The sequence below is a fragment of the Tachypleus tridentatus genome, chromosome 8 (genome assembly GCF_004210375.1).
Source record: "Tachypleus tridentatus isolate NWPU-2018 chromosome 8, ASM421037v1, whole genome shotgun sequence".
NCBI lineage: Eukaryota > Metazoa > Arthropoda > Merostomata > Xiphosura > Limulidae > Tachypleus > Tachypleus tridentatus.
Window position 1 is genome coordinate 116,595,496 of NC_134832.1, and position 15,493 is coordinate 116,610,988.

The 15,493-nt window shown below is 31.4% G+C and overlaps 1 protein-coding gene across 17 annotated transcripts in view; it reads right to left on the bottom strand.

The window, feature by feature from the left end:
• LOC143223281 (single-stranded DNA-binding protein 3-like) overlaps nt 1-8,640 on the bottom strand; it is a 64,187-nt gene extending 55,547 nt beyond the window's left edge. For all 17 annotated transcript variants that reach the window (XM_076451062.1, XM_076451054.1, XM_076451058.1 and 14 more), the window contains exons 1-4: nt 8,335-8,640; nt 7,748-7,820; nt 6,586-6,647; nt 3,047-3,131 (exon numbers count right to left, since the gene is read on the bottom strand). In XM_076451062.1, coding sequence (XP_076307177.1) covers nt 3,047-3,131; nt 6,586-6,647; nt 7,748-7,820; nt 8,335-8,390 — 276 coding nt within the window. In that variant the 5' untranslated portion in view covers nt 8,391-8,640. The remainder of the gene's footprint in view (nt 1-3,046; nt 3,132-6,585; nt 6,648-7,747; nt 7,821-8,334) is intronic.
• Nucleotides 8,641-15,493: the final 6,853 nt, after the last annotated feature.

A 15,493-nucleotide genomic window follows, 5' to 3' on the forward strand; every position in this document is an offset into this window, starting at 1 on the left:
TTATGCTTTAAAGTAAATCTAGGACCTAGTAGGTTTTTCAGCTCAAAACCGTTGTATAATTTGTTCACCTTGACTGAGATCAGACCGGAATAAACGAACTACAACCCCACATTGCTTCAAGGTCAGTCGTGTTCTCTCTTCTAAAGTATGTTTAGAGCTCTCTACGTAAGCCATTGTTTCGCGTAACTCAAAATGTGGCGTATTAAACAAATAGTATCGTGAGTATTCTAAACGTACATCTCAAAACTTCCTCGTGCCATTCATGTCAGTGCCTTTACAATTAACGACTATTTTTTGATATATATAACGGATATGTTTAACGAATAGTTAAGTTTCACGGTTAATTTAAAGCAGCACTTCCACTGATGGGTAAAATCATATTCCAACAATAGGTATTACAATGTTACTGATAAAACATGCCTTAAAATTTACATATATACTGCAGTTAACGCTTTACACCTCTCAATTTTTTTCATTCAAACTTAATCACGATTAAGGTTTTTATGGTCTTCCAGGAAAACTTATAAAGTCCTTTTAATTTTTGAAACTGGGCGTTCTCAACTGATCAAAAATCCTGGAACTGTTCGTCGTTTTCGTTGCCAAATGTTTAAAACGTATGACATTTACAAGTCATAATTATTTCCGTATACACGAAATCGGCAAAAAACACTTGATATTGTTTGCGTATAGTCTTAACGAGAAGTAAAATCAATATCTCTTAGAACACTTTTCGAAAAATAAATCAGCCTCTCTTCGCTAATCTAAGAATAAATACTTGTTGATAAATTATAGGGTTAGAAATTCTTTTGCTTGCTTACGCATAAAAAATATTAATTGTTGTCGTCACAACTATGTTATTGGCAAAGGACAATCTGATTTCAAATGATAAGTATTATTAACACGTGGGCTTTCTCTTGGAATTCTGTAAAACCTATTCACACCAGTTATTTATTATATTAACTAACATATTTTGAATTTGATATTAAAATACAGTTTCCTTATTTTATGACGTAGTAATAGTGAACAAGTTCAGGCTAAATTCCAAGTAATTAATATATAAGGAGCAAATACGTTCTAAATACCTTAAAATTTTATATATGATTTGTTTATATGTCCAGCTTCATAGGACAGCTACTTTATTTTCAGTTATTTTATAAGGCATGCAAACAAATTTTGAACTATATAAAACAAATTATCAAAAGTGAGATTGTTTGTTTGTTTTTGGAATTTCGCACAAAGCTACTCGAGGGCTATCTGTGCTAGCCGTCCCTAATTTAGCAGTGTAAGACTAGAGGGAAGGCAACTAGTCATCACCACCCACCGCCAACTCTTGGGCTACTCTTTTACCAACGAAAAGTGGGATTGACCGTCACATTATAACGCTCCCATGGCTGGGAGGGCAAGCATGTTTGGCGCGACTCGGGCGCGAACCCACGACCCTCAGATTACGAAGCGCTCGCCTTAACGCACTAGGCCATGCCAGGCCCCAAAAGTGAGATTCTCCTTAGGTTATATTAATGAGGTGATTTTATAGTTTCATAAAATAAATTGCTGGCATGTCTATCTTTTCAAGCACTAAGGGATCATTGTTTGTATAGGATTTTATATTATTTTGCCAATTTAAAAAAACAAAACAATAATGTGACTGTAGTATATATCAAAATCTCATAAATATAACTTAAACAGTAATGCATTATTCACTACAGAAAAGTTGAGTGCTCTTTAGTACACTGTGTAATTTGCACATTTACTAGAAAATATTTTGCATATTTTTTAATACAAGAGTTGTGTATTTTGCACATATCACATACTGAACAATGAACAATATTATACCAATTTGAGAGAAAGTTTCAACTGTCAATCTTTACATTTGAAGTGAAACCAGAGTTTGATTTTATTAGAGTTTCATGCAAGAAAACAATGCAATGGCGATTTGATAACATCTGTTACCTTAAAAGCTATATATTTCAATCTTAATACAAGTGAAACAATTTGTTCAAGCCTAGCTTTTTACTTTATATTAAGGCTATCCCAACCATATCAGAAACAAATGTATGTCCACTGAAACCTATTTTGCCTTACTAATGAAAGGCCACACATTTCCTGAAATTATCATTAAGCTTAGTGGAAAAATTAATTTTAAAAATATAACAATACAAAATTACTACATTTCACAACACATATTCATGCTTCATGGGTTACAAAGTCCCTAACGTTTAACTTATACAACTTGGTTGACAGGAAGTGACATAAAAATATACCTGTCAAACATATTCAACATTCCACAATCACTTCACACCCAAATGGAGTCTATCTTATATAGTAATTAATTATTTCTTGGAAATACAAAATGCTTGTCAGTCACTCTACAAAAATACTATTTTTTTTACATAAACATTTCCATCACAGGAAACTTCCATAATTACATGATGCTAAACAGAAACATTCAAAGCATTTATGACTGATGCTGATCTAATGCAAGTTCCAGTTAGTTATAAATTTAAGTATTTCTACTGATATACAATACTAACAAATATACACTTGCTGTACAAAACAAAATGCAAAGAAGAAGAGATATATGTACTTATATGAAATATTAATTATGGTGTGGACTTATTTAAATGAGAAGATCAGGACACCTTTAACATGATAAAATAACCTATAACACAAGAGATAACCAATATGAAAAAGTTGTTCCTGGCAAACAATTACAAGTTTAAGTTAAATTACTATTAAAATCTGATAACATATTAAAACAGATTAGAATTCTGAGTCTCATCTCTTAAAATTTAGAACAAAGGTGTCACACAGTCATTAAATTTAATTTCAACATAATTTCATAATCACTAGATTTATTACAGCAAATTTCAGAGTATTGATAAATTCTTGTCCTTCCATACATACAAAATGTTAAACTTTGGACTAAGCTTGAGCATCTTTATCATGTCATCTTATCTGTACTAATCTTTCTTTTAATAAATTCATCCAGTGCAAAGATATCACTTATAGTTCTGCTTTTATTGGTGGTAAATCACAGATAACTTACATAATCATGAAAAGCTTTTGCTTCACTTGAATGTTCACAGGTGTCTCTTCTTTCTGGTGCTGCACAGTACAAATCCCAAAATACACTAAAAAAATTATTATGAATAAAATGAAGGAAAATATTAATAATGATACAAAATTTCTTTAAACAAAATAAATATATCTAAATTTCACACTTTTTAAAACTACATGATAAATAATTTATACACAGTTTTGCAAAAGCATGTATTCTCAATTTGTAAACAAAAAACTAAACTTACACATGCTAGTATAAAATTATTGTCATTTTTTAATGAATTCTGTCTGCTGTAGAATATAGGAATCTAGTAAAATAGTACATTAACATACTACAATTTTAATGTATCTCAAGACAGCTGGTATGGGAATTAGAACTTTTATTACAATAAAGAACAACATTTTGACCTTGGGTCATCTTCAGCTAACAAATAATTGGGTCTGTAGAAAATAACATCACAAAAAATTGGTAGTAGCTATGTACTATTAACTTATGAGACCATACAGGAATTAATGTACACACCTGCCTCACCCATATAGCCACTTCTGTAACTTTCAGAGAAGCTCCCTTCATATAAGAGAAAACACAAGGCTATGGCAGAGAGCAACCATAAAAGTCATAGCTTTCTGCATTATTTTCAGGTGAATAGAGGAAAAAAGTAATAGAAGTCAAACATCTATCGGTTCTTCTACTAAGTTGCCAAGCAACACATCACCTAATTTCACTATCTTGTTACTAAAAATATACAACTGCATGTAGGAAAAACAATGTAAACACAGTCTTGTTGTCTTTATCAGCAACCATGGATGCCTGCAGCAATACCAACAAACAACTTTAGATCTCAATAAATTCTCTGGTGTCCCAAAGCCTATACCTAATTCTGTCATCAGTCTATTTACATTTATGAAAACCAAGGTAAAAAGGGGATTGTGTCCTACTGTATAAACACTTCAAAATATAATTTAAGTATGAATAATTATTTGTGTCTGGATTTATACTTTAATCTTTAACTCCAAAGAGCTGCTGGTAATCAGAAAAGGAGATACTATCACATAACACTAAACACTGGATGTTCAGCAATTACTCCTATACTATCTTACAAATCAACCACACCATAAAAGACAATTTTACTGGCTCTGTGTTGAAAACAATCTGCAATACATAATTAATGGCATTGCAGTTATTGTATTTGGAATTAATTTATAATTACCATTTTATCCTTTCATGATTTTATCAAGACAGTTAAAAAACTTAAAACCTGAGGGACCATGGACATTACAGCAATTTTTCTACTTGCTGTGTTATACAAATATTTTGTTTGTAATCTGTAGTAATTTATTTTCTTCATGAAGTTTAAAATCCAAATAAGCATTAGAATTCCTTGCAAATCTTATGGTGCATAAAAATATCCTGTGGGCTAACAAAATCTACTAGATCATCAGTACAAAGAAATTCATGATCTGCTACAATGAGAATTCCCATGTTTTGCTTCAATAACCCCTACAGAAGAGTGACTGTACAGTGTATATTTAGCATATATTTATTTATGGAATTTGCCACATTATCATAAGACCTGTACAGTAAACAATAAGTACTACCATAGCCTATTTACTCACACAATGAAACCCCTACTGAAGCAGTATCATATAATCAACCCTACAATATTTATGACAAGATGATGTATTTTACTACATAAGCCAACAGATTAGAAAAATATTACAAATACACTTTTGTGAATATAGGGTAATATTTCACTACTTTTCATGTACACAGACACTGCATTCCTAGGACTTTACACTGGCAGATTTCTGGTTATGGGGTTACCTAAAGACAGGTGTAACTAAAAGAATAAGTCATGTACTTCATATAATCTGAAGAATGCTTCCCTAAGAAAACTTCCCAATATATAGATGAAGATAAATGGTAGAATAAATGTCCATGGTTAGATGTGTATTTGCTGTTTTGGATGTCACAAAAAGTTAAAACACTTCAATATACAAATTATGATTTTGTACTGCTTCTGTGGATAGACTTGATAAATGAATAAGTGTCCCTCGTTACAACTGTGCAATGCACCATCTTATATCATATAATTTATGATACTACACCAATTTCATGTGGAATACTTACTTTATAACAGCATTGTAAACAGATGAAACTCTCAATTTTGGTAAAACACTTTTCTGTTTTGACTTATGCTCCATATGATGTATTGAAGAAATGTAATGCATTGCTTAATACAATCATTTTAATTACAATTTTTAAAAGATGCATAAAATATATGATGGCATTAACACATTATATGCACATAAATAAGTGTTAGGGAGGCATAAAAGCTTTGGCATGTATCCAGAACAAATGTTTGGCAATATTCAGAAAATGATATTTTATTTCAGATTTTAATTAATGAGCGTAGCTGAACTTATACAAAACTTATTATTTAGAAATACCAGAGTAGCAATTTGAAAAAAATTCAGTTTTTTTTCAAAGCATATACAACTGGATTAAGATTTGGTTAAAATTTTAGTAATTGTTGTTATAAAAAATAATAATTTCTTTTGCATTTCAAATGTACCATTACTTTTCATATTTACTGTGGACTAATCTATATTTTTGTCATTATTAAGTAAAAGTAAAAAGTAGGTCTTTTAAGCATTTTTAGAAGACTGCTGTCTTGTTTTTAAAGCAGTATTACAGTTTAAAAATTTGTTTTTAAATGCATTCATATAGTTATTTTCTATATTTTCCACACACAAGATACAAGAAATAGGACTACAAACTATGTAGTGATAAAGTTATTAACTATATAAATCTAAAAGTTGTTTTTCAAAAAATAATCAGGTCCATATGCATATTTTAGCTGAGAGGAATCTCTGGCTTCAGGGGCATTTTGACAGTATTGGAAATAAAGTAAGACTCTTTAAAACTTTAGAAATACATCATGTAATTTGTAACTAGTGTCATGACATGGATGGCTTATGTCTTACTGTCTCAAAGATACTTATGTATAATACTTATTTGGAAATGAAAGAAAAATTATGCTGGAGCATAAGTAAAATGTTAATGTTTCTTAAAACATATACTTGTCTTGTAACTATTTTGTTCTAAATTTTCTGAATATGCACAACAATATGGTTTGTTTCTTATCACCAAAAAACGGTGCTCTGCAACTTTGGGCCATGGATAAATTACACAAATGACAACCAAATCTCAATATTCAATCATATTTTTAAAGTAAAAAAGCTGGCAGTGAGTGTTGTTACCTTTCTTATAATTTATCATTTCAAAATCAGGGATGGCTAGCGCAGATATCCTCATGTAGATATGCATGAATATCCAAACAAATCAAACATATAATGTTAAAAAAAACGAAAGTGTATTTTAATTGGCACACGCTAAACAAAACTAGTAAGATTGACTAACTTAGCAGAACAGTTTCAGAAAGAAAATCTAGAAAAAAAAATATGAAATAAATTCCCCAATTCACTTTTTTTTACATTTTTTTTCTATAACTATTTACTCACCACCACCATGAATGTAGGAACCCTGGAGGTTCTCCTAATGTTATGTTTTTTTCCCATCTTATCTAAAAAAGAGAAGATAAATAAGTAACAGTCACAGTGAAAAATGATACACAAACCTGTTATGTCTTACTACTTTAGTAAAAGTATCCTGTATAAGTTTAGTATATTAATATTTTAAACAGAAAAAAAGAAATGTAAAAACACACATTAAAAGTATTGATTTTTCATTGTTTTCTAGAAAATTGTTTCAACAAACCATGTTTCATTAAACTACATTATTTAAAATCTGAGCTTAAACTTAGAAAGTCATAAATACTAATTATCAAGTAAGAAATACCCCCAGTAAATTTCTAACTCAAGTTTTGCTCAACTACAGATACGGGTTATACTGAATTAACGCAATGCTATTTTAAATGTAGTGTTATTTTATATGATATGATGTGTTTTTTTTTTTAAATCTCCAAGTGTATTATGAAATAAAATGATTATACATACTACTTCAACTAAAAGAGTAGATGATTGCAATATAAAACAAAACATATTAACATCGTTTTCATATAATTAAACTGACAAAACATTGATTACAAACTATTCAAGTAAATTATTGTAAACAACAAATATCAATACAAGAGCATTATTCAATATGTTTAGAATTTTAAATAAAGTACCTTAAGTTCAGTATTCATTTTTAAACTGAGTGATTTCGCTTACGTTTTAATTTATATCACACTGACCTCTTTTCTTTGACACATTTTTTACACAAAGTATACCAGCCCATTATAATATACAAAATAGATATAAATTACAATTTATTGAAACAAGCAAGATAGTTGATATTTATGCAATAAATATTTGTCTTATTTATCAGTCTGTAGATTATTTGTATCTTTCATTTTATATTTTATTTCACTGCTTATACTGATGTAAAACATATTTTGTATTTTATAGTATATTCTCTAATAGAAAACATGTATAAACAAAGTGCAAGATACAGTATATTTATAATAATAACTTTGCTAAGCCTAGTTTTAAGTGTTACATGTGCCGTACGTTTCATCGGCCTTCATTCACATGGAAGCGCCCGTGCATACCAGAAGTACCTACTTGATAACACTGCCCTACTTACACATAATAATATGCGCTATATACATGATAAATTTACCTCAGACAGAAAAGTTTGTGCCGCCTTCTGTGCTCCTACATGCAGCAAATATTCGTAAACATAAAGAGCTAATCTGTAAAAGAAAGAAAAAGGAAATTTGAAAATAAATACACACCATTCATCTTCTGACTCCCTCCTCTTGGTCAAACATGGAACGTGCCATGCCATATGCCTGGGGCTGGAAGTACTGCCTGTTGTTCTTTCCCAAATGAATTTTGTTTTGAAGTTATGATTTAAATGTAACCTGATTTTAATTTTGGTAGTTATGTATGTTCGTCCCTTTTTGTGGGAAGGACTACAATAATGTTACTTAGGTGCAAATATAAAAATTTTCAAAACCTGACGTGTAACACAATGAAACTCACTAAATGACAACAGTACTCTTTTTTTACATATATAAAATGTACATACATATATATATATACTTATGTTAATCTTAGTTTAGAAAATTAGGTTCACTTATACTAGTACTACTGCTATTCTTACACGATTTAAAATTTTATATGATACTTCAATGACTCTTGTTCTACAATACTCTCAATATTCAGTGGTGTTAAAAACCTTAATCGTCTGAACAACAAACTTACTTTTCTCTTGCCTGAGCATCGGATGGCACCGTTGAGCCTTTTCCCTTCGCGTACATGCTGTGAGGCTGAGCTGTCACGCACCTGTCAAGACATATACGACGATACCGACCTTGTTACCATAGAAACGTCAATTGATCTGTCAGAGGCAGTAACGCGATTGGACTTACTGTCTGCGTCGTGCAGAATATCCCGGTCCTACTTGCTACGTCACAGCGGAGTGAAACTCAAAATTGTTGGCAGTATACTCCAACCGACAGTGTGTAGAGAGAGCCCTCCTAAAAGTACGCTGTAGATTGAGCATGTTACGCAATCGGCACTTGTTTACTTGACAGCGGTAAACGTGCAAGTACAAAACAGTTGACAAGAAATTTTATTTCATAACCCAGTTATAACTGTTTGCACACTAAATTTTAAAGTTGAACGCCAAAGACGTATTACGGCTGGTTGTGAAAAAAAAACCCAACAACAATCGTAGAGAACTCTTTTAATTAGTACTAAATGCACTCATGAAGGAAAACAGAGGAAGTCGAAATAATTTTTATTTTTTAGTTTATGAGCTCGAAAAATCAATAAGATAACGCGTCATACATATTTTTAAAACAGTGACTATATAGAAATAGTCAAATAATTTTATTCCACAATTAGCTTTAAAAATCTTTAATATAAACACTTAGTAAAATGTTCTTATCCATTTGAACTTCTCATTCAAAATTGTATTTGTGTAAATTATGTATTTTATGTTTCTAGTAGAGCCTGTAATTTTCTTCTCTTTTTTTTTCTTACATTTGATTCATCCTGCACCATGTAGATTTATTTTATTTGAAGTTATGGTAAGAATTCAAAATTAAACAGGCATTACAAAATTATTTATACATTAGTATCATATATTAGTCATCAGTTTTTTCTCTTTGTCTTTTTTTCAGAGAGAGATAAAAAGTAAGCCTTGTTTCTTTTCGTTTTCAACATTCTCTTGCTATTAATACATAACTGCTTAAACTGGAAATTAAGTATAATTTCCTCAAATAAATGTTAAAAGAGTAAATTATTATAGGACATTTTTACTTTAGACAGCGTGTTGACTTGTTACTGCAAAATACCAGATACTTCAAAGTTTATTTACGTTCAAACAAACACCTAGATAAAACAGATGCACACTTGGAAAAATGACTTCACCGTAATGGTGAATGAATATATATCTTTTCTTTTTTTCTTTTCTTTTTTTTGTGACAGTTTTATTGAGACCACAGATGAATCTCTCCTCCGGTATTGGTTTTCACGGAATTACATATTTGTCAAGCACTAAAGTCCTTCCATTGGCAACATATTTCATGTCCGACCTTAACATCGAAAGCAGCAAATTTGTATATAATGAAATTCAAGCGACGCCAATCTGTCTGAAAGTTGAAGAAACAACATGAAGCATACAAACATGTATCCAAGACATACTAAATCAAATGTTATTTCTAGCTTGCTCTATCTCTATAAACAGAAACAAGCACATATTATAAAATTAAAGTAATAATGGCAGTTTTCCTCCACGGGCCCGGCCTGACCAGGTGGTTAGGACGCTCGACTCGTAATCCGAGAGTCACGGGCTCGAATCCCCGTCGCACCAAACATATTTGCCCTTTCAGCCGTGGGAACGTTATGATGTGACGGTCAATCCCACTATTCGTTGGTAAAAGAGTAACCCAAGAGTTTGCGCTAAATGGTGATAAGTAGCTGCTTTTCCTCTAATCTTACACTGCTAAATTAGGGACGGCTAGCGCAGATAACCCTCGTGTAATTTTATGCGAAACTCAAACCAAACGAAAAATCCTAGAGCAACCACCTCGAATTAAGAATAAATATCATAAAAAGGTCATTTAGTAGTTTGATTACAATAGTTTGCTGAACTGTTATTAAGAAATGTTAAACAAAAACACTTTAAATATAGATCAAAACATTCAAATAACTAAACATCAATGAAGAAGAAGCAATAATATAATAATTAAGTTACATAAGTCATCTTACTTCACTGCCTTGTAACAAGCACTTTGTATTCCAGGATGATACAGTTGTTTAGAAAATTGTAAAATTACTATAAAGTGAATTTATATTCACATAAGTTCTATATAGTGTTTTTAAAGTTTATATTAAATAAATTTTATCAGATGACCTTTTCTTATTATATTTCTTTTTTAGTGTAATGGTGTGAAATATATTTAATTTGTTCAAACAACATTCATCAATACAAAGATTGGGTCATTTTGATTATATTTCACATTCGTTGTTTTGTTTCCTTGTTAAGCACAAAGCTACACAATGGACGTTCTATGTTGTACCCATCACATGGATCAGAACCCGAATTTTAGCATTATAAACCTACAGACGTGCCGCTGAGCTACTGGAGGCATTTTGTATTCAAATTGGAATATCACTGATACTGCTCATCGGATTATCCATGATGACTTGAAGTCGGCTAATGACCTATTGAAAGGACAGTAAGGTGGTTCTAATAGTGAGAAGCACGGGCGTAGATCCTGGGGGGGATGGAAGGTATACATCCCCTCCCTACAGTTTGGTCTGTTGAATTGTTTTATTGCATCACAGGCCTACAAATTGTGTGTTTGTTCTTGTGATTCTCGTGTTCTTACCAATCGAATTACATAATTAGGCCTAGATGTAGGCTTTTTCAGTAGCCGAAATGTGCATCTTTAATATAGGCGGGCTTCTAAGCTTTTCGATCTAAGCGATAGTTCGTAAGTATCAGTTAGTAGGCCTAAGTATACATGCAAGTATCGTGGCAACAAGATTACTCTGTGACTGCATGTTTACAGCTTTCAGGTTCACGTAATCAGAGATTACCAATTTGCAAATTAAACAGTCCACATAAGTGGTTGCAAAAATCATCCCCCCCATCGGGTGTAAAAAATCTACGCCCCTGGTGAGAAGCCTGAGTTTTCTGTCGTTATGTGATGTGACTAGGCAAAGAAAAAGTAACAAAGAGAGAGAGATGCATATGCAAAAAATTATATTTGACACGATCAACATGTGATATATTTTGTTCGTTTGTTTACGGCAAAGCTACTAAGGCTGTTGTCAGGGTCCCTTAAATTTGAACGATCAACCACACCAAAGGCAAACAGCTAGTAGCACTTATCGTCAGATAATAGTGGAATTGATCATTGTTGCCTATTAATATGATATAGTGATCCGATGTTCATTATTAGGCTTACGTTTCACGCACCAGTACAATTTCTGTACTTAGTTATGTCCGGTTGAGCTCTCCAACCCTCCCTCTACCCCATCTAGTAGCACAACGGTATGTCTTCGGATTACAACGTTAACAACAGCTAGTCCATTGTATCGCTTTGAGTTTTCCACACCTAGCCCATACGTATCTGCATTTATATGGCTAAATTTACATACATGTATAAAAGGTAATGAAGTATCAAAAAATATGAAGAAGAAAAACATTTTACCAACATTTGTTATTCACGATAAGTAAAACTGATCCCAATAAATATATGACTTCACGCAAATACATAGATGCGAGGAGAGGCTAACTTCGAATAGCTTCTTTATCTATGACCACGAAATCACTGTGCACTATTTGATACTTACTATATCAGAGGTTAAACTTCTACTTATGATAAAGAGGGAAGTCATTTACCAATAAGAGTTGAAATACTTATATCAGCTGTTATACACAGCCCTGAAATACTCTACTTTAAACGTTTTATATGGATCGAAATGTTTTTCAAAATTGAATCGAGAGAATGAACATTGGCAAATGTAAGAAAATAATGCAAGTGGAAAGACGAAAGTCTTTATTGCAGGAAATGGATTGTGGCTGTTTGTTGTGTTATCATTTTGGTCATGCAATGCAGTTACTACATTCGAACAATTAATGAAGTGTACTCTGTCGTGAACTACCTTGTAATCTTGTATTTACCGACTTGGATGCCATATTCGCACATGGGAAGACATTTTAAAATGTTTATGATTAGCTAAGAAAAGTTCTGGATTGGTTGAAGAAAGAAAATCTTAAGCTTCACCCAAGAATTATAAATTGTTTCATCAGCAGAAGAGTTTCCTGGGACATATGGCAGAGTGGGAATGTTTACAGCTTGAATATGCTTATATAAGGCCAACATCCAAGGAATATGTGTGAGTTAAGAGGATTTTTTAGACTATGCTCTTCATATCACCATTTTCTAAAATATATCTTGTCTTCTATACCAATTACTTGAAAAACAAAAGGTTTTTGTTGGACTGCTAATTTTGAATGAACATTCAATAAATTGAAGAAGGAATTAACAACTATTTCTCTACTAAACTCTTGAAGATCTACTCATTTGAGATATAGATATCAGTGGTTTTGCACTGGGAGCAGTGTTATCTAAGTACAATATGGAAAATAACATGTGATTGCCTACTACAGCAAAACAATGAATACTACAAAAAAAAAGATGGTATTGTACAACTTTTAAAGAGCTACTAAGTATTGTTCGAGCTTTAATTTATTTCCACCATTACCTATATGGGAAAAAAGTTTACAAGAAAGATCTTGACACTTCAAGACTTGTGAATTTTCAAAAACGGTTCAAGTCAAAATCATTCAATGTTATATATTTGGAAATATATCAGTGAGAGAATGGCCAACTTGGTAACTCCAGTTAAGAATTTGCTAGCAGAAAGTCAACCAGCTGAGGAGCCCAAAATGTTCTTCAAGACCACTTTTAGAGAATGAAAAAGGATTCAGACACTAGTGAAGTCTAGTGGATTTGTTCGACCAGCTGTCCAGGGAAAAAGTCCCTAAATGGTAAGAAAGCAAGGACTTAAAGAGACAAGAAGCTGTTCCATATGTATATTATAACCCTTGCAAAAGAAAGCCACCAAAAATACTTCGTGAATGGACAGTTTAGGGTAGGGTTTTATTTTTGAATTTGATAATACAAGAGATAATATAAACCAGGAATGAACAGTGTTATAAACTACAAGGAGTATGAGGTTAAGATTTTCTAATGTCTAAATGGGTACTTTAGTTATAAATACAAATAAAAAGTAAGCTAATATTAATTTCAAAGTGAAGTATTTAATAAGCTATTGAGTGCTCAGTGAGAATTATTGCGTCTGTTTTGTTGTTCAGCTACTTGATAAGTATTTATTTATATAAAAAATATAGTTAAGTTAATTGCAAGTCTCACAGTTTATGTTGTAATATTGTATTTTAAAGTTAAACCTAAACTTAGTTGCAGAGTTGGTGTAGAAACTTTGTTTGTACACTTATGCCTACAACTTTTTACAACTTTAAGTGATATTTTAAGGAAGAAATAAATAAATTCATTATCATTATGTAGATTGAATCTCACGTTATCTTTACAAAATAATCGAAAAAGCACATAATGACAAAATATATTGCAGCAATGTATTGTGAACGTGCCGAAATTCCTCGTGTTAGTTTCCGAGCATGACTAGCGACTCATATAATTAATTACAACAGAAACGGGTGAACTGCTAATATCTTTTTGTGTACCAATGCTCAGTATCATTGCTGGACGAGTACACGAGTATGTATACGCACGTTTCCCCTACAATTTTAATTTTAAGTTGTTTTTTTTAATTCTAACAGTAGAATAAATTTTGTACAGATAGTGGTATAGTACTAAATGTAACAATTATAGTGTTATTCCAAACATTTTATGCTGGTAATTGATACTGCTTATAAAATCAGTTCCCAGTACTAATACTAACTACTATGTACATGCGCGTGAATTTAGCAGCTTAATACTTATAATTCTCTGTACTAATACTGGCTAATATGTGTGTACGTGCGCGTGCTATGTGATTCACCCTTGATCATTCACAGCAGAAGTTAATGTGTTTTTTATTACCGCATTTTATGGCATGTTTAGTTATTTCCTTTACCACTCACAAAACTAGCAACCATTTTACACAAATAAAATGAATTACTAGACCCACTGAATAATTTCTGGTTTGTTACGTAAGCATCACTAGTCGGTTGAGTACTTCCTCTTTGTGAATATGTTTGTATACAGTATAATAGAGCAATTAAGAAATTATCTTTACACGGTATGCATAGGGAGTGTAAATGCTTGCTGCCTTGTAGATAAATTTGAAGCATATAATTTTTCTAAAGTAATATATATCATAAAACAATATTCATATTCATAAAATCATAAACTTGCTGACGATGTTATGGGTTAACGGCTATTCAGAAAAGTTCCCAAGTTGGATTACTGTTAACCCGCTTCTGTTTTAAATTTTGTAAACTTTAAATACCTGTTTTCTAGTCTAATTGTTTGGATAACATTAAACCTCGAATGTTGGTATTTATTGAGTACAATTGAAATACATGTATCTGTTTTTTTTAAAGGTTTCATTATCAAAAAGTACGTTGGGCATATTATGCAAATTACAACTAACTAATTAATAGCTTTTATAAAATTTCAACATTTTTATGATTAACAAAGCGTAACAACTTTTCTTTCTCTTGATCTAGCAGCCATCGATCACTAGCTAGTGAGCCAAGAAAGAACACAGCAAATCCAGGAGAAAATAATGCCACACCATGTGGTTGTTGCTCTTCTACTATATTCACAATTACTTTTTTGTAAGCATAAGAGTACTTTGTTTATGATTATTAAACTTTCTTATACTATTTTGCTAATTATTACATACATTTGTTATGAACTTTTAAATTATTCTCTGTATGTAACAGTATCAAAGCTTTGTGTATGCACACATATATATATAAATGTTTTTATAATTTCAACACATACTTTATTAACGCCATCTACTGTAAAAGATTAAATATCGATGATTATTAATCCTTTTACAATCCTTTTAAAATGTAAAAACGAACAATAAATTATTGGGTTGAGGAATAATTCGTGAGCGTTTTTTCAAGTTAAAAAATATATTCATAAATGAAACGCTTTCGCAAAATATTTCATGTCATTTGGTAGATAATTTTTTGCTCTAATAGATGGTGTGTTTGATTTTCATATGTCTTTAATTTTTGCTTTCATTTTCAGCTCATTAAATGGAATGTCAAGTGGACAAAATCGAGCGTTTTCGACACCATCTGCTTTTCGCATTTAATTTCTTGCAATTTCGTTTATAACAATGCATACTATATACCTAGGTATTA